Below are 27,046 nucleotides of genomic sequence, written 5' to 3'. Positions count from 1 at the left end.
GCTGCACAGCTTGGTCAAAGCCAGAGTTACAGTGACTTAGGTACACACTAGGTTTAACCAGAGCTAAACCATCAGCCATTGTTTTTCCGGCACCTATTGTAGGATGCCTTGATACAGAAGTATTGCTTCCCATATATTTGTCTTATGAAAAGCGTTTGCTCTTTTTTTGCTTGTTGTACCTCTTATTTCTCGGACAGTTATATCTACATATTTCTGTTAGTGCATCTGACACTGATTTTGCTTACAGGCGGTTGTGCGTTAAAGAAACTGTGCTGATGGCTCCCTGTTGTAGCCTGGAGTGCAGCGGTCCCCGTTTCTTGCCCTTCCTCATTCTCTCTGCTACGCCTCTCGCTCTTGTGACAAAAGCTCTTTGATCATAGCAGATGCGGAACTTAAACTCATAGGGTTAACATAATATTACGGCGAACCGGGGGCCAAACGTAAACTTGATAAACGCACAACCATCTGGCAACAAAATAAGTGACAGGTACGTTAACAAATTTGACTGTGCAAGAGACGAATTAAGAGAGAAAAGCAAAAAAAAGATAAATGCTTCTCATTACATAATGGCGACACATGGTGGCAGCTTACTGGCTGCTTCCAGATGTCGCCACCATCCTTAAGCCCAGGAAGTGTACCCTAGAACTAGCCATGTTTTGAAGCGGAGATTTCCGGGTGGTGTGGTCAAAGAGCACTGCTTGCGATGGCACAGTACTCGCGTGAATCAACCCAATCAACCGCGCCGCCTTTTTCCTAACACTTTTCCACTCTACGTGGAGGCCTGCGGCACTTCTCTGTTGAGCTCTGTGGCGCTCCTCCTTTCCTTCTCGCTCCTTCCTCTCCCACTTAGCGTCGAGGCTTCGACCTCAAACGACGGCACCTGCGTTTTGGCAGAGTGACACGTACTGGTTCTGCTCTCGCCATAAAAATTTCTTTCCTTGTTCATCTGTGCTCAATTTCACTGAGGAAACTGCGGAACGGCTTTGATATGCTCTCTGCAGAGTCATTTGTAATCATATTCATTTTTCCTTAAGTCATTCGTGGTCATTTTGGGTTTTTCTTCCAGTAGCAGCCGCATTCCGGCCCTTCCCTGTTCTCCCCTTCAAATGGCAAGGGGTATTCCTTTCTCTCCACTGCGCCACCTGCCAACCATGGCAGGTGCCTCATCCATGTATTAACCGTGGCAGGTGGCGGCAAATGCACACCGCACTATGCCGTACACTTCTTCGTGATGGTGCTTCTAATATAGGAAGCTTTAGAATAGCGTATGCGTGCTTAGGTACGCTAAACGCAAGCATTTTGTGGGACGTTGTCACACTCGCACTTTTACTTCAGCATGAGTGAGTGAGTAAACGTTTATTGAAGAGGATGGTGACTATGGAGTGCGTGTCGTGTCGGTGGGCCCTCAATACAGGGCTCCGGAGGCCTCTGCCGACCTTCTGGCGATGAGAAGGAGCGCTGGCTGGTAGTCGAGGTGTGCGTTGGTCAGCTTCACCTCCCACAGCTCCAGGGCCACATTTCACGGCTTTAGATGGTAGGGTTTTTGGGAACATGTACATGTGGACGTTAGTGTTGGGGTGTCACCACACCGTGAACATTTGGGTGTAAGCGATGTAAATGGCGTAGGTTGGGATAGGTGTTTGTTTGAAGACGTTGTAGGAGGCAGGAGTCTTCAGAGGAGAGGGAAGGATGAGGGAGAGGGTAAAGGCGTCAGAAAGGCGCATTGGATTTCCAGCCGGGTGGCGAAGTGGGAGGAAATGGCGTAGGTTGGGATAGGTGTTTGTTTGAAGACACCGTAGGAGGCAGGAGTCTTCAGAGGAGAGGGAGGGTTGAGAGAGAGTAAAGGCATCTATTAAGGCGCATTGGATTTCGAGCCAGGTGGCGAAGTGGGAGGATAAAGGGTATTGGGCAAGAGGGGATGGCCCCACTCGGTGACTATTTTCTTGAGCTACGGTGTCCACCCTGACGTTGCCATCAAGACCAGGCACACGAGTGATGAGGTGGTCTTGATGGAGTGTGTGTCCCAGGATGCGTAGCGCCTGTCATGGGACACGGCCGCTTGTTTGGTTTGGTTTTATAAGGGTTTAACGACCCAAAGCAACTCAGGCCATGAGAGACGCCGTAGTGAAGGGCTCCGGAAATTTCGACCACCTGGGGTTCTTTAACGTGCACTGACATCGCACACTACAACGGCCTCTAGAATCTCGCCTCCATCGAAATTCGACCGCCGCGGCCGGGATCGAACCCGCGTCTTTCGGGCCGGCAGCCGAGCGCCATAACCACTCAGCCACCGCGGCGGCTACACGGCCGCTTGTATATGCTCGACAGGTGGCTTAGTCCCAACCCAGAATTTCAAGATTTAAGTAACGAGCATAAACAAACATTTTTCTTCATTTTTTTTCCTTTTCACACTCTTGTGTCTGCAAGCGGCACTGGTAGTTGCCCAGGAGCACTGCTTACAATAATTTATTACTAGAACCTTTCAATACCTTGGTATTACCCTGATTGTTGAAGTATATTCTGTCTGCACATTTTACTGCCAAAAAAGCAGTAAACCATGAGAAATTTCACCTTTAACACTCCTTGTTTTCACTACAAGGTGGAAATAAACAACATATAAATTGTAAAACCAGTTACCCTTTGAATGAATATCCGGCATCCCAACCACCAGCGATGGCATATGCTGCCATTGCAAAGGCATGATTGAGTGATTGGTGAACTTTTGGTCACTGCAATCGCATGGTGCACTCTGTAGAGCTGAATGATATCAAATGTGATGAAGATGCACATTCCAGCATGCAGATGATTCTTGGAGAGCAAGACGAAAACATAAAACAGACCAGATGATGCAACGAACAAGTTTTATTTACCCCAATGAGCCAGCAGTGTTCACCATATCGCAACATCAAAAACTAACTATAAAGAATAACAATACCTTGAAGTTGCACACAAGAAATCTACTGACCACAGTTGCCACCAATGCATGTGTTGAGATGTGAGGAGGTACACACAACATTGTTTGGCACAGAACACAATTTTGTACATGTATTAAAAATAGGAAAAGCAAGGGACACAAATCAGGTGGTAGATCCATGTTATTCATTGACTTAGAGTGTGAAAGCAATATGAACCTAATCACATACCTGCTAAAGGAAGTAGGAGAGCGATTATTCTTTCTTTTTTTATGCTTTCATGATGATGACCATGAGGGGTTGACAGGAAGAATGCAGTAATAACTGTACAGCTGTGATTTTCTCAAAACCCGGCAAGCAGAAAGAAAAAAAAAACACTGAACAATGGTTGTTATCTCTGTGGTTTTAGGTTTAAAAAGTTGTCCTGATGAGCAAAATTCAGAAGCAACTCTCATTCTTGCTGATGTGGTGCGATAAAAAGGTGAAACTGCTGGGCCAATAAGACTGACAGTATGTGTTTAACTCTCTGATGTGCTATCGCATTCTTGCACACTCATATTTAGAGCCTGTAAATATATATAAAGGCCTTACTCATGCACAACACCTGCATGAACTGCATACTATATTAACTCTGTATAACACACACACAAACTAATGACACATCTGCCTACCCTTGAAAACTCACAGACAACCACTGCGGTGCTTACCATCTTTACCACAAAATGCGCAAAAACTTCCGTTGAAAAGTGCTAGGAGCTGGACCCCAAAGCACCTCCACACGACCGAAAAAAAAAAGCAAATGTAAAACAGACGTGACATCATTGCAAACCAAAGATAACAATGTGTAGCCACGGGCTTTACTGATACAACCCAGCAAGGGTTGTTGAGATGTGTACACATGTATTAATGTCACCAATGACAATACGCCCCGAAGGCGCTTGAAATGAATATGTGCAAATGATAAACAAGGCACTGCCTCTAACAATGCTTTTTCCCTTTCTGATCAAAGCAGCAACCCTAAAACACAGAAAGAACTTACACAAGTCCACCGCCAAACTACGAAACTTCCACATGACCAAGTGCGGCTGTCACAACTTTGCTGCCACAAAGAGTTATGAGAAAAAGAAAATTCAGCAAAAATGATGCACCCTTCCAGGCTAATCAATATCTGAACCCACCAAGTTTGAACCCACCAAACAGTATGTTTACAGGTGCAATAAAACGTAAGAGATGCACAATATAGGCATCGCTTGTCACATCCTTTGTCTCCTTCCTTTTCTAATGGTTTGCCTCGGGTTGTGTGAAATAATTTCTTGCAGTGCTGTTTTTACCTACCAAAGTTAAGGCAGAGGTGCCGCTCACGGACTGCTGTGAACTGTGATACTGAGCGCAACTACGAGTAGTAAAGACTGCGCTTTTACCCAGTACTCTCAGTTCTTCCATTCCCCTTTTCCTTCAGTTCAACAATGCAGAATGGCTTACAGATGGGCATTATGAAAAGACTGTACAAAAAGTAGGAAACATTTTCTAAGCTGGCCTGCACCTTAAATGAAGCAACCATAGATTGACTGTGCAAAGATTAATGATTACCGTATCTACTTGCACAATAACACACTTTTTGTCAAAAACTAGATAACTTGGGAGGTGCATTTATAATGCAGAATAACATTTACTGTAGGCTGGATGGTTCAAGGTTTATAGCTTAGAAAGTTTAAAAGGGCACTGTCAAAACAAACACTAAGGCAGAAGAACGACAAGGATCTAGTGGTAACAAGGAGGTATGCCGTATTTGCTCACGTAATTTGCGCACTCCGGGTTTCCGAAACAACTCACAGGATGGTTACGACTGTGTAACGCGAGATTCAGCGATAGCTGTTTAGGCATTTAGTTTTGGGGATATATATTCCTGGTGGAACGGTGTAGTGGTCAAGTGATGCACCCCTGCAATGGCAGGCGGGTGTTGAAAACAGGGCCACCCGTGGGCTTATGTGACCCACGTTGACCGGCCGCGCCCACCCACAGGCTACGCCAGCGACGGTAGACTACGATGTGAAACCCAGAGACGGGTGCCTAACAGCTATCGCTCTAAAAAAAACTTTTACTCGCACATTTTGCTCTCCATGCTGCGCCACACCATGAGCAGGCACGTGGGTGCACACCAGACAGGCGTGGGAAGATCGACATGGCCGCATCGCCGTGTTCGGCTGCAAAAGATGCGAGGTCGAAAGGGTCGAATTGCACACTGTTTACCTAGATCATTCTCGCTGGCGGTCGCTTACCTGGACAAACAGTTGCCGAAATTCGAAGCTACTCATTGTTCACTGTTCAGTTTGCTGTTAGTCAGCCGGGCCACACGCAATAGCGCCGTCTTATCGCCTTTTACCTCCATTTGCCTATGACTACTGGCTTTGCGACTGTATAGTTACACATTTATTGCTTTGGGCTGCGCATGCGCTGTCATGCTATCCTGCAGGGTTACTACATAACATGGGGTGAGCAGGAGGAGGTATGTGTCCATCTATACTAAATCAACTTTCTAAATCAACTTTTTTTTCTGCCAGTGAAGGGTGTAAAGTCAGGGGGGGTCAACGTAAAGGTGGCAACACACGGTATATATTGCGCTTTACAACCTTTGGAGGGATTTTAGGACGTGTTCGCAAAATATGTGTAATTGTACACCGCTTTCTTGAAAAACCTTAATTTAAAAGACACCTAATCTTGGTGGTGGCATGTTTTCTTCTCTACAATGATGCGGAAGACACTACGCATGAATCATCATGTGATATTCGCCTACGACCGCTAAATAATTTATAATCAAATTTTTTCTGTCATGCTGTTGTGGTTTTGGTTTCAACAACCGAATGATGGCTGTAACGTCAAAGAGTGCTTTTGTGTCACATGAGGCATGCAAAGACGTCCATATGATATCTGCCTCATCGTTTTAATTTGCTGCAGTGCTGAAGCCAGCCTTCCTCAGGAGCCAAAATGACAACGTATGTGGAAGCAGCGTTTATATAATGCAGTTTTTTCATGTCTCCCATTACCTGTCGGCACACGTTGGCGTCATAGTCCTCATTCGGTTGTTGAAACCGAAAGAGCACGAGAAAAAAATGGCATTATAAATTATTTAGCGGCCGTAGGAGAATACCATGTGGTAATCCATGTATAATAATGCCTTATGCATCGTTACAAACAAGAAAACACGCACCCAAACTTTAGGTGCCTATACGCCTTGAAAAAAAAGAAACGCACAAATTATGCGAGTAAATACGGTGTATCTCTTAGCATTTGTTCCTTGTTCTTCCACCTTTGCGTATGTCTAGCTAGTGTGGTTTTCAACTTTCAAAACGGTAGAATTAACTTTTGTCAATTAAAATTTTTCAGAATTTATGGACTAATATACGGGGTGCTTTTACTGTGCAACTGCATTCGTTATACAAGTGAATACGGTAATACATGCCAGCATCCTTCCAACTCGATGATGGCAGTTCTCAGGCATCAATCTTACGCTTCGGGGTGCGAACGCGCTGTGTTCTTCGCCTGCCCTGCTCCAAAGAGGTTGCCATGGCCGGCACCGGCATGCTGAGCGACAGCTCCCCCGAAGGCATCTGGTATGCCATTATCGTGGCCACCGCCGAGGTCGTATTTGGGACTGACTTTCTTGCTGTGTGCACAGAGCCCCCAACACAAATGTCATGTTCACTTGGCACGGCACCGCTTGTCACAACTTCTGACTCGGACTCGTCGTGCTGCACGTCAGACATTTGGTTCGAATCGCCATTGGAGCTGGTCACCACGATGCAGCTAACCTTGGTTTCGTCTTGGTCTCTCTTCAACCTCTTTGCACTCGGTGCCATGGTGGATGAGAGCTTGCCATCGGCCGATCGCTTGGGCCTCACAACAGCTGCTGCCACAGGCTTGGAAGGCTTCAGCTTGGGGACCTTGCCTCCTCTCGCCGGCTTTTTGGCCTTAGTAGCAACAGGTTTCAGCTTGTTGGCAGCTGGTTGCGCCTGCCTTTGCTTCTTCCTCCCCGGCTTTGCTGACTTCGGCTTTGCCACCTGCCCTGCCTTGTCCACTCTTGATTTTGCTGCCGTTGGTTTTCCCTTCGGCTTACCTGTTGCCCTGGCAGGCTCCTTATTCACGCCTGCTTTTCCACCGGGCTGGGTCGTTTTCTTGGCAGCAGCGGCCGCCTGAGAAGGTTTGGTTTTGGTCTTTCTGGTGGGTGTGCTAGGCCCGGGACAGACCTGGAAAGGCTTTGTGCAGAATGCAGAGCTCACGGAGACCTTGTGCACTTTGAGCAGGTGCTGGCGCAGGTTCTCACGGATGTGGCAGATGAGACCACAGCGGTGGCAAAGGCACAACCGCTGCGCGAGGCTGCGCAGCTCGTGTCTCCACAGCTGCAGCAGCAGCCGGGTGCGCACGCCACAGCTCGAGCAGGCGTATGGGTGCTTCTCCGTGTGCACCTAGAAGAAGCCAGATATGACACAGATCAAGTGCATTGGAGCTGCTGACGTTTCATTAGTGGTCACTAAAAAAAGATGCAAACTGCCAATCTATATTCGCACCCAAGTTTCAGCACTATGACTATGAAGCGTTTCTTTAAGTGTCTAGCAGCAGCATTGTTGTGTTCTGAATCATACAATGTAATTAAACCTGGATATAAAAAATAAATTGTTAAACGTCCACAATTTTTTCTACATGCAGGTTTTCCCTATAATCCAGTTTTCATGTGAAGACTCAGAAGGACAATGGAGAATGGAAACCAAAACGAAAACATGTAGGTGAAATCCCCTTGACAATGTCCATTGCTAGCTTTCATCACCTGAAGTCATAAAGACGGAGACATTTTGCAATCGCGCTATAGCAGCAGCTGCCGCCACCTCTACCACATCTCGCACAACACACCTACAAGAGCAAAGGAGGCGAGAGAGCTGGAAGCACTACAGCCGGACTGGAGGAGAGCGCAAACTAAACATTCTGATAGAATTGCCTGTCTGGTTGGCAATAATGCATAGAAAATTACGAGACATTTTCTCCAACCAAACACGCGGTCATGCAGCCACCACCACCGACTGGCCGTGAAGGGCCCTGTCTCGTTCCGAAAGTCCACACTTTCAGTCCTCACAGCCAACGGTGCCCTAGGAAACGAACTCTTTGCCTCATAGCACTGGTACTCTCTGCCGCCCCTGCTTCCGGCACATGGCAGCTATCGGCGCCGGAACCGTGCAAACAGCTGAACGGTAATAATGGGCACACACTGCTTGTCTCAAGTCTTATGTTTCACAGCTTTTGACCATGAACCATTGTAGCGCCACATAGTCTGACGTTAAAACAGTGAAAGCTGCAGAGACTGCCGCGTTTTCCACGTAGATTCGCCGACAGCCTCGGAGCATGGCATGTTGTATCAACTATGGTTGCTCACTGCAATCGTAGATGTGTTTCATCATCACGAAACATTCGCTTAGTTCTGCCAAATTTCAAGTACCTCAGCACTCAGCTCATGGCTGCTTTACCAGAGACCCCTTCAGCCTCATATGTGATGATAGGTACATGCTAACCGAGGCGTTCACGATCAGCCGGAACGTCGTAAGCGGGCACTAAATGCATGAGGTTTAATCAAAGCTGAATCTAGGATTTCGCGTGACCACATCCAAAGTGGAACTGCTGTGAGTACGAATTCCGTTCACTTAAGGGGGGACACTGGTCTTTGGGACCAAAAAACGACCCAAAAATCAATTTTTTAAAAATGACATTTTTGGAGCCTATAGCTATCATTATTCAACTCTACCAGTTTTCTCCTCCAGGAAATCGGCATTTTGACCATAAAATTAAATTTAGATCATTGTGTGGGCTCAATTTGTTCAGGAGCAGGCGATTTCACACCGCGAAAATTTTGGACATCTGGCTGTCTTTGTACGTCAATATCTCAAGGTCTAGGACAGATAAACATGTCATACTGTTTGCTAAGGGAAGCTGAAGGCACAACGTATGCAATAATCGAAGCACAATTGTTCAATCACGCTTCAAGAATTTGTAATTTTTCAAAGTTTATCGATGCACGATATTTACACTTTGAATGCTGCTATTCTAAGTCCTGTAAAATTACTAATGAGGGTAAAATGGAAAAACTGCTTTGATTATTGCACTCTTTACTCACCATACTATGTAACCATGGGTCAAGATCGTTTTTTATTGAGCATTTTTTTTTGTACCGATATACTAATAAATGACTAAATAAAATTAAATATCTTAGAAAGTAATGAATTAGTTAAAAACGCAATTTCATATTTGTAATCAGTATAAAAACTGAGCAACGTGATGCAGTTTTATTAGGATTGGACAAAAAACAAGGAAAATAGGTCTAAGACAAGTGTCCCCCCTTTGAATATCACATCTGCTTCCTCGCTCTCACCTGCAGGTGCAAGAAGAGGCTCTCCGGCAGGCAGAAGCGTTGCGGGCAGTAACGGCAGCAGAAGGCGCGCACGTCCCGGTGCATCATGCGGTGGCGCAGAAATACGCGCAGGTTTCTCGTGACGTAGCCACACTGGTGGCACACTGCCGGTCCGCCGTTGATGCCACAGTCTGCGTCGTCGTCCTCCTCCTCTTCGTCCTCCTCCACCGCAGGCTCAGGCGCCACCAACCGCTCGATGCGGCTGATTGTTGGCCGGTGGACCCTCCCTGCTGGCACCATGGTGGTGGCTGCATTCCATGGCTTCCAGTGACCTTCCAGTGGTGGCTGCATGTCATCTGTCCACTTGATCCTGCGTAGCTGCAATATTTGTTCATTTAGTTCATTGATTTATTTTTATTTTTTATTTGTCTCATACTGCAGACCAAATATGGTCCAAGCAGGAGAGGCACAGTACAAAATGGAGTACAAAGCTTCGACCTTGAAAGGAAAAAACAACACACATGACGATGAAACAAGTACTAAAAAAAGGACGACCAACACTTATACATTGCTAAATAGGCACAGGATGAAAGAAACAATAAGCAGTGTCAACAACACAGCGCGTCACGGACAGTGCCAACCGACGGTTGAAATTACTCAGGGCAGGCAAGCAAAGCAGAATCATGAGGCAGCAATGCGTTTCAATCAGTAATCGTAATAGGAAAAAATGAATTCTTATAGGCATTCGTGCGGGCAAAAATGGGTTCAATGTAGTGTTTATGCTAACGACGAGATTTCTTAGATGACTGTTTAGTTAGGTAACCCTGGGGGTCTATGCCTAGTTTTGAAAAATACAATTATTACAATTTATTACTAGAATATGGATTTAAGTAACAAATTTTGCCAAGGTACCTTCTAAGAGAACTTTTACCAAATTTAGCAACCAACTGCATGGTGAAATGAGGAAATGGGTGACAAATACGGAGGCAGTGCAGCCCTTAATTATCCTTTTCTGGCCCTGCCCACACAAAAGTGTAGGTGCACAGAATATCGTATATTTTGGATCCTAAAGCAAAAATGCATGCATACCGGTCCAGCACTGTTTGTGAAGGTTTAGGAGATAAGCCTTGCCTTGCTAGTTCAGGAGACCATCACAAAAGGGACCTCTCATAACTTCACCAAAATGATGCGCATACTTCAACACTGCCTTGTTGTGTGCAAGGGCCCTTGCATGCTGCAACAAGCGAAAGATTTATATGCGCTTGACCCTCTGAAGAAAGCTTGTCTACATGTTTTCTTATACCAAGGTCCGAGTTTCCGCAACTTGATACATTTCTGATCTCCGCTGCGGTGACAGTTTCGTAAATAAAATGCCCCCCCACCCCCCCCCCCCAATCCCCCCCCAACATGTGGGTTCACTCTCGCAATCAAAAATCAACGTTTTTCAACTCACACCTCCTCTTAAAGAGCAATGGTTGCACAAAGAAAATAAAGCTCACCAGTTAATGTGTCTATGGGACTCAAAGGTTTATACAGGGTGCTACAGAAAAAAAATGTGCAAAATATTAAGAAAATGAAGCTTTCTATACGAGCAAAACCAAATGAGTGCTGCTCAGAGTAACTTTCCTTAGTGCAGTAAAAGCTAGTTGATTCGAGCTTCAAGGGATTGGGAAAAATGCTGAAATTATCTGAAAGTTCAAATTATCGAATGACCCCCGAAAAAACTGTCAAGCACTGCCTGCATCATGATAGATTCATTTGGTGAAATACTGGGCAATGGTTGCCAGATTTTGAGATGAGAACAGGTGGCAGTGGTGCTCAGTGAAGCTCGAGGCAGTGCCTGAAACGGTGCTGCTCAGCTAGGTTAAGTTGGCTGGAAGATGCTGGCTGGTCAAGATGACCGCACTGTGGCTGGCGCGAAGCTCAGAAAAGTGAAACCGAAACTAAGCAGCCGGACTGTTCTTGGAGATGGGGCCGTCTGTTCGTCACGCCTGCCGTCACACGCTTTTCAGTAAGGCTATTTCAATGACCTCTTACCACACCAGTCATACCGAGACGCAGGCTCCTGAGGAGCCTGTTCGAATTAACCGGTGCGAGAGCCATAGCGCCTGAATTAGCGAGCGTCCAACGCCACAGACTTACATAGGCATTGGCCGAGACTGAGCCGGCAGTCCAAATTACCCGGATTTCTGAATTAATGGGGGTTGATAATTAATGACCCTTTGCTGTATCTAGCACATTTTTTCCTGTCTAGTTAATTATAAAGGTCTAACTAACCTAAGGACTACCTTACCCTCTGCTGAGGTTTTTGAAACAAGATACCGTCTACCAGGGTTCTCCCCAGGTGTTCTTCAGAGATGTCCATTTACTGACCAGAAAGTAAGGAGGTGGAGGTGGGGGGGGGGGGGGGGGGGGACATCTTCTATTCTTAAACTGACAGCTTGATCCAGAAACGTGGGCACCTACCAGTACGACAATTAGGTGCAGAGAAGGATGGTATTTTTGTGAGAAACAACGATGATAGTAGAGAAGAACCCCGTTGTTACTTTCATCACTGAACTCCAGAAAAAGAAGTGTACGAGTCGTGAAACATAGTAGCAGGTCAGGGAAGCTGTAGGAGTGCACTGAATGAAAGCTCACTTAAATTTTGGCACGTGGAGAATTCACACATCAAATGTCTACCGTCTCTTTATTGTTAATGACTGCGAACAGCAACACACTTCTTTAGAATTTCCAGGTCTTTGCAGCTCCAGCAATCGTCACTCGCAACAGTTCTGCGTGCGCTGAATGTCTTGTGATGGCTCTGCAGGTTTGCTGGAGCAGCTATCCATAGATGGGATGCGGTGGGCATGCGTGCACTTCTGCGCTGTTTTCGCAGCGCCTGTTTTATTCCGACATAATTCTCGCCCTCTTGAATCATGAATCTCATTCAGGCAACTTAAAAGGGTGGCTGAAAGAAGCAGAAGCCTTGCGTAGTGTCATCCGTGTGTTGTCTCACGGCATAGTTCTGTTTTTGTGGAGACAGGGCAGGAAGTGCAAGCAGCATGATCCCCATCTCCACTGCTTCCTCATTCTTCTGTAAGCGCGGGAACTTGAATGCCTAGCTACAAACAAAAATGAGTCAAGAAAGAGTATCTGCACGTGCCTGCACTGCAGATAGATGCACGGTATTCATGTGAGCAATACCGTGGCCACGCTAAAATGCTTCCTTGCATGCACCACAGCCGGCGCGTCTGTGGTGCCAACAGTGAGCAAGTCTGCTGAGCAGGACAATTCTGTGCGCTATCTATTGGCTAGTTTAGTGTTGTTTGGGTCCAAGCCAAGTAAAGACCTAATTGAGTGATGGGCAGGTGACCGCAGACATTGTGGCCAGCCGGACTGGTTGGTGGGCGGCAAAACCATGGCTGCCCAATGGGGGGGGGGGATCTCTGCGGGCATTTATGTAGCAACTTATATCAAAGCCTGAAAAATACAGAAACCAACACGTGGCAAGTTTGCTATTTAGTTAAGCACTTCCAGACAACCTCTCAGAAAGCTAAGTCATTTTATCGCAAAGTATCGGCACTGACATGGCTTGGAGTCCCCAATGGCCACAAGATATGCGCCAGCAACTGCCAATACATCATTGAAAGTGCACACATGCTACTTATGATGGCAGTAAGTTCTGACTGTGTATGAACAAAAGAACACAACGATTCTGTTTGTCTTCATGCAAGGGCCTGTTTTTTTCCTATTCTTGTGCATTCGGTCTACAGGAATGGTCTAACAAGAACAATCATCACAACCGCTCGTGCCACACGCCTGATAATGGTGCAATGTGCGTGCTCGCAATCCGCTATGCGTCAGCGGCTGCTAGGAGCGCAGGCAAGAGCAGCAAGCGCTCACCTTGACGTTCTTGAACTGTTCGTTGTCTGGGGGCGTCCATCCATATGAGACTTTACCCAGGGCAGCCCGGAAGCGCTGTTTGGCCTCCATCCAGTAGTGTGGACTTTCGGCAACAGGACGCTTCTTCAGTCTGTCCCATTCCTGGACAGACATCATCAATGAGCAAGTGTGATGACACTGAAGGAAAGAGAAAGTGGTTTCACTTCTTTGCCGCTAAAGAAAGGTGCAGTTATGATGGGTAGAGACATGCCCAACAGCATAAGAAAGCCCTACCACAAACACATTAAATAAGTTTATGTGCAATCTCGCTTTTAAAGCAATAGCACTTAGATTGTCATCTCACAAAAAATTTCCGGCTTCTCTGTCACAGAATCCCCTGAAAGGCTGAGATAGGCCATGTGACCTTGTGCAGTCGTCACAACCTGCCCACCAGATTGCAAGCAAACTGCCCACCGTTACCAAATTCAAAGTAATTGCCACCTGCCCACCGTGGCGCTGCGCATGAGCATTATGGGAGCTCGGGAAAGGCAACCTGGGTCTCACAGGCCCCACCGATGCCTGCATTTGTAACAGCCACCTGCAGGGGCAGTGGCACATTGCCGCTGCACCACTGCGCCTGTGGTGGTATGAGGACTCCCATTAATCTATGAATGTGATTGAGAAGGTCGCGATGTCATCAGCAACACCATGCGACCACCAGTGGTCCAATCATAGGGCACTGCTAAATCTGAAAATCAGGGGACCCCCAAAATTTAAAAGTTTGCCCACCCCCAAAAATTCCAAAAGGACACCCACAATTCTGGAAGTAGGCCATTACCAGAAAATTTATTATGGTGGATTAGTGGGTATTAGCGGGTGTATTAGTATAATCCCATATGATAATCCAATGGAAGGTACTGAAACGTTCCAGACAACTAATGCACACCATGGGCAATGGAATGGGTTCCAACAGGATTTTTGGTGGGAAAGTCGCAAGAACATTAGACACCCACTGTAGACATCATACAGCAGGCAACCTGAATGCTGTCGCATTTACTTCTTCAAGGATGTAGTTAAGACGCTTTAGGAAGTTTTTTTTTTTGCACTGCTGCTACATACATACATGCCTCTCTTTGCCTCCCTCCCAAGCTTCGCTGGCTGAAAACAAACTGCCAACTTCTCATACACATGTGCAGTTTATTATGATAGCAGGAGCCAGCAACAGATGGCAGCAGCTGTCAAGCACACACCTGCCACCTCGCACGAGCAGTTGGCATCTCGTGGAAGCGGACTGCACCTGCGTCACCCACGCGTGTTTTGTTTTGAAACAGTTTTCTGGGTAGCAAATAAATTTTTGCGTGCTCCCAGGGGGGCGCCACATACAGGTGCCTTCCAGCTTCAGAAGTTCAGTGCCTCAACGTCACAGAGTTTCAAGCCATCATCAAGAGTGAGAGATGGCACAGCATCGTTCATGCATCTATACTAGGAATACACCTAAAGCGCGAAGTGCGAGCGTTACATTTGGCCAAAACTGTGGATTCAGTTGCAGAGATATAACTTATACTGCTTGAGGAAAACATAAAAACTTGCACTTTAGAAGCTCACTAGCCTGCACGGATATCTTGCTACACTTCACACTTCCCAGCCTCACTGTCGTGGACAATGTTAAGAAACTCGCATGGTGCTGCCTTTTCTCCATCTAGGAAATTTTGGGAATTTCTATTGCTAGAAAACATTTCTTTGAATGCTAGTTTTGCACTCAGTCGGAAGTGACTTAACTTTTATGGCAATTACGTTTGTTCCGAGAATGGCAGTGTCAAGAAGAAAAACCTAACTAGTGCTCTGCGACATCATCCCTCCAATTAGAAAGGGAACGAATTATTCTGTTATTGCTGAATTAAAGTTTAAAATCACTTTTGGACTAATGTTTAAAATGACTTTTGGGCACTAATACGCCAGGAGGAAAACTACCAGCTAGAAAATGGAAAAAATTGCGCTTTCCACACATAATTTGGAGTAACCATTAGTTGAATGCTCAAACTTTGTTCCTTCTCATAATGGAGGACCCTGCATGCCTACAGAACGGAATGCTTCTTCTCTCCCAACGGTATCGGCATGTTCTGAAGGAAGGCCGACACTGATCATTTAGCAGACGACTACAGTGCATGCTTTAAGGAAAAAAAAACAGCAGGCGCTACTGGATACATAAATCATAAGTGGCATTTAACCACCGAACACTGAAGAAGCTAACCTAGCAAAACTTCGATATCGTACGCAAAGCCATCATTAAAAATTGCTGATGGCCTAGCTCTGTTAGGCCAGGATATACGTAGCGAAAGTGCGGCGACTTCTGCATCGGAAGAGTTAATATATGAAACCCGTGCATCCACTAGATGTGCCTTTAGTCATGATAAACTTTGAGCCATTGTGGCGGAGTGGTAGCATCTCCGCCTCAAACGCCAAAGGCCCTGGTTCCATTACCAGCCTCGACAAAGGTTTTTCTTTTTTTTATTCAGTGAGTGCGCGGGGGTTTCAGTGATTCCCATAGATGCCGCCACCGAACACAATGGTTAGTGTTTAAGCCCTTAAGGGCGGATAAGGCCAGCTCCGCTGCGAGGCGCACGGTGTGACGTCATGCCAGATGGCGCGGTGAGCGTGCGGCGTCCGCCCAGCTGAGGCAGTTGCTAGGCAACAGCTCAAGGTCTGACTCTATATCTCCTCGGAGCAGCGCCACGGCGAAATGGCAAGTTTGTGGCCAGTATAGCTTTCGCTCTAAACCTAAAAGCCAACTTGACTACAGCTGCATGCACACGTGCAAACAAGCATTGAGCGTAACCTCTCACGGGAAGGCTACTACACTCACCAAGAACACAACACAGTCATCATTTGTCCACTGAGCTGCGTTCTTGTGGTACCAGCCAATCTGGAAGATGCCGTTGGCACGGTCGACCCACTGCAAGCGCTCACCAAAGGTGCCACTGTCCAGGTGAGGCAGCAGGAAATCCTGCACATGAATTTTTTTACTCTCTGTGACAAATAGTCAGGGCATGTCAGTGCAGACATTGATAATTTGTACATTTAGTGATCCAAACTAAATTTTAAAACTCTAGCTGTTTCATGCCACAGTTACAGAGTATTAAACCTGGAACCAGACGAAACTGGTGTAAAACTATTCTTGCGGTGGCCATGGTAGCATACTTTCAACGGAGCTCATCGCAAACTATAGGAGCTCCCATTTGGAATGGAGGGTCCCAATAGGAGATGACACTAAAGAATTTGTTACTGTACAAAAACTTGTTTTGGAACTGTCCAATCACACATGCACACACGCTAATAAGTGACCCTGTTCGCATGGATGTGACGCTTGCATTTTATGCGGTACTGTCATCACGGCTGGCACAAAGTATCTACTTAGCTTCGTTTAGTATCTTGTAGCCTGAAATTGAGACAACAGACTGACAACATTGCTTCACCAATGAAATCAGCTTTATTAGGAAATGATATCAGCTTTGCAACAACCAGTACCGATGACTGCACATATCAAGGTGCAAAGCTCAACCTAAGGTGCATGACAAAGTGCCAAGCGACAGCTCCGAGGAGCCAGACTGGAGGTATAAGTAGGTAGTGTTGGGTCTCGGGTAGCAGCATCTCACCGCTGCCACCAGTTTTTTGGGATTCAGGTAGAGTGGTCAGGCCGGCGAAGGGAGGAGGAAGGACGGGAGCTTGACATTTGGGAACGAAAATACCAGGACAGGTTTACTGGCACGTTGAGGAAGCTTATTTGCATATTGTACAAAAGAGCAAACAGTAAAGAATTAAATGTTCATAACATCGAGCGACTGGATGAGCCTTGTCGCCAGTGCCCAAAGCCCTCATTCTTGCTCAGGATGCTTGTTAAATACATTAAGGCTCTGCCCCTTTCACCAGGCGGTGGCCAATTGAACACGAGGCACAGATCGAGAGAGTGACACAGCACATAGCACGCGGAGGCACCGTGGGAATGGACGAGGAGTCGGAGTTCCACTGCTACTTCGCCCCAAGCTGCACGTGTCCATCCAAACACAGGTGCGGCGCCGTGGCTACAACCTTGGCCAGCTCTCTCCGTTCCGGACAGCTCTTGTCAGATGCGGTTAATTAAAGGAAGGGGCTGTTCTCCTCTTGCCTCCGTTGTCTTGTCCATCCTTGGTCGCATCTCGCGGCGAACCAGACAAAGGGAAGGTCATCTCCTCACGTCTTGAAGAGCATGGGAAAAATTTCGCAGGCATGTTCCCAGCACATCCTTTTTTTATCAAGGGGTCCTCGTGGGGTCAAACGACCTGTCGAAATTGCCGCTACCGCGTGGTCATCCCGGTCGATGGAATCTTCGCTTTAATCCTCTTCGGCTGGTGTGCATCCCGTTCATAACAGTGGGTAAACCGGCCTCGTGACCAAGGAAAGCTGCAGTGCTTCAATGCTATAAACCTGTCCCTGCATAGTGGTTGTATACCTTAATGTGTCTGAAGTAGACTTGTGACGATCTGGGCGAACACGACTTCCTTTATTTTTTCATGTGGACTACTATCCCACCTTTCACAGCATTACACATGCTGTATGAAAATGAGTATACATGGGGACCATGGGGGTGGCCTAATGGTCTGAGTATCCGCTCCACATGTGGGAGGTGCAGGATTTGATCCCCAGTGCTGCCGGGTACCCACCGGTGAAAAAATGAGTACAAGCTTCTCTGTGGCCTGCTGCCCAGCTTCTTTGGGGTGAAATGCTTGAGAAATCTGTTTTTGACTTCACCTTGAGTAGACAAAAGCACCTTGTGCCATGGTTCTCTTTCGGCCACAGATGCCCTAGCGCCATAAAAGATTATCATCATCACTCTGAATAGTTTTATAGTTCTTTCAGTACTCAACTTATATTTCATGTTGTAATTCAGTAACATCACGCACACCCAGACCATATTGCTACCAACATTTGTATATTCATTCATTTTTAAATTTGTCATGTTCTTTAGTTTTGCATTTGTATGCAATGCTTCCTTCTGTGCAATGCACTTTACTAAGCGCACTTAGTGGCATATTCAGTAAATAAAATGTGCGACAACCAGGCACTACCAAAATAAACAACAAAGTAGAATATGCCCTCACCTGCATCAGCCTAGGCCCTTTGCGAGCCTTGATGAGTCGGCCTCTGTGACTCGGAGACGGGTCGTCATACGGTTCATCAATGTATTCTTCATCCAAGCTGTCGTCAGGGTACGAGGAGGGGTATATGGTGACCTCAGTGGACGTGGGCTCCTGCATAGTTGTCACCGTGAAGGTGGTCCCCGGAGGAATCGTGGGCTGCGCCCCGCTGCCACCGACGCCACTGCCTGTCGCCGAGGAGGAAGAGGCTGGCACAGTGACGTAAGTGATGGTCTGACCGCCCGCCACTGTGGTGCCTTGGGTGTGGTGAAGGGGCGGCTGCTGGCTCAGCTGGAGGAGCGGCAGCGCCGCTTCCACCGCTTCCATGGCCGCCTTCAGCGCCACTGGATCCTGAGGGGCCTGCCGTAGAGTTGTAAATCGGAGTCGGGGAAGGAAAACCCGCATCCCGAAACAGAACAGGCCACGAAGTAGGATAGAAAGCAGTGCTGATTCAAGGCGCACTGCGATGGAATTTGTTGCACGCTGGGAATGGCATAGTGGCACAACGCGTTCAGCGCTTCCCCGTGCTCGCTCCCTTTGTACCCCTTTGTTTGACAATGTGCATGTCAACCTCCCCGCAGACATGATTTGGTCAACACACCACATGTCAACATTTCTGCAAACCAAAATACAATGGCAAGCATGGCCAGGAGGCGGGAGCATTCAATCAGCGCCTCCGATCAGCTCTTTCCTTAGCCTCGGAAAAATGACTTTCTTGTAGGTTTTTTGCAGCCTTAGTACAGAGGCTGGCATCTTTGTACTGTGAATAACAACACATCACAGCTACCATAAAGCACGCAGCCGCAGATGATAAAATCTGCAAGCACTGCACTGTTTATAAGGGGTAGCAGAGGTGAGCACAGGTGATTTTTCACAAACAAACACCAATGGAATGGAAATTATACCTGAAATGCTCTCCTTTTTCTCTCTCTGTTAAGATTTTTACATCAGCAGAATTAAAAAAAGTAATGTGATCACCTAGGGCAGAACCATCAGACCATCAAACCAATGCATAGAGAAGCCGCCCTCACTGTGAAACAAAGTTGTTCAAACACAGTGGCAGCTTACAACCCCTTTTCTAGTATATGCTTTATTTGCACCAAAGTTTAGGTCGAGCACATAATTTTCCCACAGACCTCGCTATCCATGACATTCATCATGATATGATTTCGGTCTTCGGGGTCAAACCTGAAGCTCGCATACCTCTGTGCTGTTTGCTCAAATATGAAATAACCGGGTCACGTGAGATGATGGAGGAAAAGGAAACAGAAAGGAAATCTTTTAAATTAGGCAGTAATTGATTAGATGTTGCCTTAAAGGAAAGCTTGAGAACTCTTACCAGAAAAGTGAGCAAAAGTTGACACTTTATGCATTTTTTTCCCCTCAACACGAATATCCTGCACAAACCGGGCAGACAAATGCACAAACAACTATAATTTAAAAAGTATAACTGCAGCCCCGCCCTACGTGTTGGCTGTCGTTCCCATCTGTGACTGGCCATGACTCCAATGACGTCAGCGTTAGTGCCTGTGCCAGCACTTCTGGATGACACACTCTCTGATGCATTGCATCTTAAGTCGTCCCGACAACAAATTCCTTGACTGCAGACTTTTGTTTTTATTTCCCAAGACACTTGAAACTCCCCTGCATGCTCCCAAGCAGCTTCTGGGCACCCATACACCAGAGTACTAAAAACGAGCAGCAGCAGAGGCACGACACCGGCTGAAAACGACAAACAGGACACAACAGTGACACATTTTGGATACTGATTAGTATGCGTGCATGTGTTTGATAGCCTTCGCAATAGATTAGAGGCTACAAATAAGCCTACACGAGAAAGCAGCTGAGTCTCGCAAAGAGAATGAGAAGCCTATAGGCCTGAAACATTCCTAGATGGGCTCAGGAAATGTTTTCAAGGAAAGAATGAAGAGGGGGCAACAAACGCTGCTTCCGTGCCGCAAGTAGGCAAAGGAAGGAAGCGAAGCTGGTTGCATTGTTCGCTCTTTAGACTTTTTATTTCTCTTTGGGGATCTACATTAGGGATATATATTCGACAGTTTTAGCACAGTGATATCCGCACTGCCAAACATACTGTGATCCCCCCCTGGTGTTTCTCGCAGTAACGGATTATGCTGTGCTAAAGCAATCTAAGATATAATCCAATGGTAAAGCTAAAGACTAAGGCTCAAAAACATACAGGATATGCTATGGTGGCCTGGTGGCCATGGCATCGGGCTCTTTAGCATGAGTTCGCTGGTTCAATCCTCGCGTGGCGGCCGCACTTCAAGGGAGGATAAACAGAAGAAATCCCATGCACTGAGACTTCTCTGTTCATTTATCAAAACCAGCACTCGAGAAACAGACAGAAAGGTGAGGCACATATACACAATGCACTGACTTCCATAAATGCATAACCAACTCGCCCAACAAGCCAGCTGAACTATTCAGCATAAGCTGTTCACGGAGGTGGTGGTGGCAAGCTCCTTTTACTGAGCAATGACTGGCAGTATTGCACCAGCCTCAGTGAAGCTGACTTGACTGACCGGTCTACTACGAGCATTACAGACATGCTCTAACGGTAGCCATCGTCACGGAAATGATCCGAGCAGAGCAGTGCTGTTTTTAAGGGCTGGAAAGTGTCCCCGTTCACTGCAGCAACCCGCTGTGCTGAGAGCTTTTCTTGCGGGAAAAGCTGGAGAACACCATCATCATGGCCACAGAAGTGAGTACAGCCAAAGACTGCATGGAACGCCAACATGATAAGCCCGATACTAACTTGTATTTGCAACACTTGCGCTTGAACTTCCGCTCCGCCTACACATCTACCCACCAAAAGCATTTCTGGGGTATGCAAAGCCCTCATGCGCATGTGCACATTCGGCGCAAATTGCGGCTGCATCAAATTCAAGAGCACAGCCAGTATTCACCAGCCATATGGAGCGCAATGCATGCAAAGAACCCTTCCTCTTGGTAATGCGGACAAGGTCCATTTTGATGATATTGTTATGCTAGCAACCGCTAGAAGTCTCTAGTATTGACGTATCGGCACTATCTACACATCAGGAGCACAGGTGACGCTTCCCTGCGAGCACAGCGTAGTTCATTGCTAGGTTATGCGATATCTCTTCGACCCGAGACAGTCAAGACAGTGCCCGTCTTCAGCGGGCACCAGGTGCGAGGTTTAATGGAAGCCAAGTCTGGGATTTCATGTGGCTATGTCCTAAGCGGAACTACAGCTTAAGCGAGTATGCTTTAACGAGTTTTACTGTATACACTTTACCCAAATGAGCAAGACACCAAAGCAACTATAAAGGCGCTTCATGTGCGGCAGCCCAGTTCAGCATACCTTTCGACTGTTCTCCAACGGCAGGTGCACGGTGGGAACAGCGTACATGTGGTCCTCAATGTAGACGGGAAGACGAGGCCCCTCTTCGCCCTGTTCTGCCTGCTTCTCAGGCAGGTCCTTGAAAAGCAAAATCCACAATTACACAAGTCAGACCACCAAAGCTTCTCGAAACAGCTGCACAACCTTGCCCAAAGCAAAGACACAATATTAACGCGATGGTGTTAAAGGCCCTGTTCACCAGAAAATCAGGTGTCGGCATTGTAAGCGAAAAATCACGAGCATGGCTTTGGCAGGGTCATGTCATGTCACCAACTGGGTCATGTCATCCTGCAGCGTTATCACAACCTGCCCACAGGAGAGTGAGAAAACTGCCCACCGTGGCAGGTGCTCCTTAAATTACTGATTAGTCATTCGGGAAGAGGAACCCGGGCCGCACAAGGTCCACCGCTGGGAGCACCTGCCATCGCAGGGCAGTGGCGCATCACTTAACAGCTGCACCACTGCGTCAGGAAGGGTATGAGCACTCCCAAGGACCCATGAATGAAAAGCAGAGAATGACCTTCTGCATATATAGGGATTAGCCAATTATGCTAGTAGGAGTTTAAGTGGCCCCTCCAAATTTTTTCACAGTGCTGGTTTTGTGAGCAGAAGATTGGCGTATGGCACAGACACGAATACGTCGTACACCTTACGGACCTTAAAAAGCTTTCAGACCAGAGTTCTATTAGGTTCGTGAAATGGGGGCTGTGTCATTTATTTTCTGCTATGATTAGGAGTGAATTTCACGGTGTCACGGTGACACAATAGTTTTCTACTAGGCATAAACTTGACAACCTCACATCAACCAGGCAGTCTTCAGCCAAGGTAGAATGTCAGATGCAATTTAAAATGATCACCCAGGAAGTGATGTGGACTGTTAAAAGAACACTGAGGACACCTCCATCCAACAAATGTTTTCAGAAACAAATTGATTCTCTCACTATTTGATGCTTGTCTGGCAGGAAAAGGCACATTTATCGCCGAGAGAAAATTGGATTGAAAAATCTTCCCGCCAATTGATTCACATATGTGACAACCTTACGAAAAAGGGCGGGCTGTCATCGCTTTGAAGTGAAAGGCGCTGTAGCATAACCACAGGTATCTGCACCCAAATCGATGTCAAAGCATGAATTTTACTTGCTAAATCGGCTGCTGATAGTAACACCTTTAGTTTTAGGGCCTTTATAGCTTATAAAAATTGTTTTCAGTGTGAGTGGTCTCTATGTGGTTAGACTGCGGTAGCCTATCGATACATGCCAACTTCTATTTGAACTCGGCGACATTTAGATGAAGGTGTACAACACCAGCTTCTTGAGTTCTTTTGCTGTTTTTTTCTTGGGTATATTGCACAAGCAGCCAGGTGAGCCTCAGTGATGGATACTGAATGCACAAGCGGATTCCCAATAGCTCAGTTTTAGTGGAGCTTTGGTTCAGTGATTCCCAAGGTATGTAGCGGGTTGTGTAAGCCAACAAACCCAGTGATGGCATTAGGCAGCATCTGTCACCTGTATAACATAGCAGACTATTGCACAAATACACATCACACTCCTTCGCAGCTACAGATGATGTGAATGACATCCTATTATTGTTGACCTTGTGAGACCTTACATTGTAAGCCCGCTCAATTCTGCACACTTGACAACCAAAACAAACCACTTTTCTATGGATTACCCCCTTATCTATGCAACTAAGTGATAGCGATCCTTGCGGACAGAGAAAGCAGATCCCTTTGTTAGTTTTCATGAGGAAGATTGCATGCGTGCCCTTGCATTCCTGAAAATTTGCATCTATGCTCTGTCCAAATGCATATGAACTAAAAAAAGGACAATGACCTTCAGAACTGTGCTGGGGACGAAAAGGGGACCATGACCACTGTATCACACTCAATCCAGGCCCTCTTGGGACCACCCACTCCCAACTGCACTAAACCATATGACCCCAGATCACATTCCTGAGAGTACACACGCTCCTATGTCCATAGGTTGCTTATGCTCCTGGAAACATTTTCTTGAGGCAGCAGGTGAATGGTGTAGATTTCTACCACCAACGTACTACAGCGGTGGCGGTGCTTAGCCACCAAAATATCCCTCATACAGATATAACTGTAACTCCCAAGGATGCCATAGTTCACAACTAGACAGTACTTGCCTCGTCAGTAGCGACTGTAGTGACCGTTTCGACAGCTGACTTCTGGGGGCTGGGGGCCATGGGCGGCACTCCGGTGTTCGCCCGAAGCTGGACTGATGTTCGCCGTTTGCTTGCAAAGCCAAAGAATCGCCGAAACCTCTCTAAAAGCAAAAAATGCAAGCACAGTGAATATATCTTTCTTGCCAGCTTTAATAATTGAAATGGGCGACACAGGACAGCCAGAACCTCAAAAGAAGTGGACAGCACAACCTGAACTTCTTGATGCATGTACATAGAATATGCAGCGTATTCTAATTTAACTGAAGAGAGGCCAAAACGCTGAGTTATGCACAATGGAGCAAAAGAGAGAAAAAAAAAAGGCCTGTTGCACTTGCAGTCACTTTCAACACAAGATTCTAAGCTAGCAGAACAGGTTCCCATGTGGCTAAAACAGTTTGACAGTGACTACCCAAGAAAGCAACTATTTACATCCGCCAAAAAGTTCCATTTGTGTACTGCCTAAGTGCAAAGATATACAAGAAAGTGCGTAACAAACTGTGCACATACACGTTAACTCTTACTGGGTTGCCGTAAGCATTAATACCCTTCAAGGTTACCATTTGCTGCTTTCAGATCAAGGCTGCTATACTGCTGTCTCTACTCCTCCAAAAAAAGCTCTCCATTGAATATGCTGTTTCTTCTTTCGTGACGCTTTTTTGCGTATCACATAGCATGGCTAGTGGGCTGAATGGTGAACAGAAGCAGGCCTCACGTTGCTTGTGCAACAGTTACCATGCATGGGACTAACGATTAATATGCTCAACCAGTCACGCCTTGTCATGCAAGTAGGCTTTCCTCTCATTTCATGCAAGAAAGCAGCTAACTATAGTGTTTAAATGCAAAAGATGCAATCAAAGGAACCAAGAAGGAACAAAAGCCGTAAATGATAGTTATATCACAGAAAATGGCAAACATCAGTTTCAAGGACCGTTTGACAGCCAAATGAAGGCACCGTGCATTTCATTCGAGTTCTTGTCAAATAGGGTGCCGTTCGCTCTCCCTCCCCCGAGCAAACTTAAAATATTTACTTATACACTGAATACACTTACACAGTGTATATACACTTATACACTGGTCCTTTCAAAAACCAAGGAACTTATTAATGACGTGCAAGGTAACAGCCCTGTGAAAGCACCCCGCCACCACCGTACCAAGCATGCCTGCAGCACCCAGAGAAAACGTCGTGCAGCAAGCGAATACCAGAAGGATCGCTTACGCTGGCTTCCGTGTGGCAGTAGCTTTCGTTTGCCAGTGCCCTTAGACACGACTTTGTCCCCATGCTTAAACAGGGTGGGGACGGCGTTCCACACGAGCCGATTGCGATAGGTGCTACTGAAGCTCTCTTTTGTGAAATGGGTCGAGCAGAGCCGATAGTTGGCGAACAGCTTCTCGGCTGGCTTGTCTTGCAAGTCAAGCCGACCGCAGTTCGCCACCCACTTCTTGCATCTGGGCAGGATTCAAGCCAAACCACAAGCCAATGTAGAATGCCCCCTCAACCCCTGATGCAAGTGGAACAAGAACTAAATATACATACTTCCAAAAGCAGGTCTCTTAACTGTGTTTTCAGGTAGACACATCATGAAATATCATCACTATCAGCCTAACTACCCCCACTGCAGGACCAGGGCCTTTCCCATTGGCTTCCAAAAAATCCTGTTCTACACTAGCTGTGGCCACAATAATAAACGAATACACCAATTATCAAATATACCTCTTCTCAGACAGGTGTTCCTCACCAGGTCTAGGCAATCGCCATTTTGAGTTAGTTACACTGTGGGTAACCTGAGATTTTTAGCAAGGGATAACTATAGACTTAGCATCTAGAGTTAGTACCACAGCGCAGCCATGTGGCACCAAAACCAGTGTGTGCATTCAAAGGCCGGGATGAATTTATTAACTATAAAAATACAAGAAAGTGAAGAGGCTTTGAATGGCTGTGCCAAAATGGATGCCAAGAGTAATTATTTCCACATTAAGGGATAATCAAAGAGCAGCATTAGGCTAAGTTGAGCTTTGTTAGTAGGTAAAAGATAGCTGCCAATCTGCAGTAATGCATACTACCAAAAACTACTCCTTCCTTCCGAATCTTCACCAGACGTACAAGAAACATGTGTTTAATGTGTTCTTAAATGTAAATATGGTAAAAATGTAAATGGTAAATCCAGTGGTCTGGCGATGATTTCAGGTTAGTGCCCTTGGCCTGATGAAACTTGGTTTGCATGTGAAGTTCTGGAAAGGTGGCATGGATTTCCAACTGTCACATAAAACTGCACACCAATGGACGCGACTACCAATGTACTCCAGCATTGCAAGGCTGATTACACAACACTCGCGATCATTAAGCTGCAGTATTTCATGACACACTCCACAAGGTGACCAGGAAATAATGTCTGAAAGCTAAAAATAAACGTGGAAATGAGCAACATGAATGGGTGAATTGTTATTGTTAAGCAACTGTAAAAAGGCTTAACGGCATATATACATATATACATAGTTTCAACAGTCAAGAAAGAACCCCTGCAGATGTTGGAACTGATGCTACTTCAGCCGTGTTGATTCTAATGGCGCGCCCATGACGGCAATACACGATAATTGATAATTGGTTTTTTGGGGAAAGGAAATGGCGCAGTATCTGTCTCATATATCTTTGGACACCTGAACCGCGCCGTAAGGGAAGGGATAAAGGAGGGAGTGAAAGAAGAAAGGAAGAATAGGTGCCGTAGTGGAGGGCTCCGGAATAATTTCGACCACCTGGGGATCTTTAACGTGCACTGACATCGCACAGCACACGGATAGTTCCAGTTTCGCATCACAAGAAGTATAATTTTTTACTTTTCATTTTTGTTGAGGTCTCGGCAGCATGCACTGTGCCGGCTTGACGCGTCGTGTTGTACCGCACGTGCACAGCGGTGTAAGTGACAGCAGTTTAACGGTATAAGTGCGTCAGAGGGCCTGAGGTCGCTATATAAATATCGGTATCAGAACACACAGTACCAACTCAAGATCGGGACTTACAGCCGCAAAATCAGTGCAGCTGGAGGCTTATGCAAAGCGGCATAGGCACGGATGAGTCAAGATTTGTTTGATGGCAGGACAAAGAAAAAAGGTAAAAACTGCCCGATGCCAGTCACGCCTC

At 46.4% G+C, this 27,046-nt stretch overlaps 1 protein-coding gene across 2 annotated transcripts in view; it reads right to left on the bottom strand.

The window, feature by feature from the left end:
* Window positions 1-4,193: 4,193 nt before the first annotated feature.
* LOC144107697 (uncharacterized) overlaps window positions 4,194-27,046 on the bottom strand; it is a 23,562-nt gene continuing 709 nt past the window's right edge. Inside the window, exons 2-9 of one of the 2 annotated variants that reach the window (XM_077640827.1) lie at window positions 25,127-25,356; window positions 23,872-24,011; window positions 21,685-21,801; window positions 18,303-18,698; window positions 16,031-16,171; window positions 13,189-13,329; window positions 9,325-9,681; window positions 4,194-7,375 (exon numbers count right to left, since the gene is read on the bottom strand). In XM_077640827.1, the coding sequence (XP_077496953.1) occupies window positions 6,404-7,375; window positions 9,325-9,681; window positions 13,189-13,329; window positions 16,031-16,171; window positions 18,303-18,698; window positions 21,685-21,801; window positions 23,872-24,011; window positions 25,127-25,356 (2,494 nt within the window). In that variant the 3' untranslated portion in view covers window positions 4,194-6,403. The remainder of the gene's footprint in view (window positions 7,376-9,324; window positions 9,682-13,188; window positions 13,330-16,030; window positions 16,172-18,302; window positions 18,699-21,684; window positions 21,802-23,871; window positions 24,012-25,126; window positions 25,357-27,046) is intronic. The other variant, XM_077640828.1, reaches the window with a different exon arrangement.

This window comes from Amblyomma americanum, chromosome 10 (genome assembly GCF_052857255.1).
Source record: "Amblyomma americanum isolate KBUSLIRL-KWMA chromosome 10, ASM5285725v1, whole genome shotgun sequence".
Lineage (NCBI taxonomy): Eukaryota > Metazoa > Arthropoda > Arachnida > Ixodida > Ixodidae > Amblyomma > Amblyomma americanum.
Note: the sequence above shows the minus strand (reverse complement) of the source record. Positions and strands in the feature narration are given on the sequence as shown.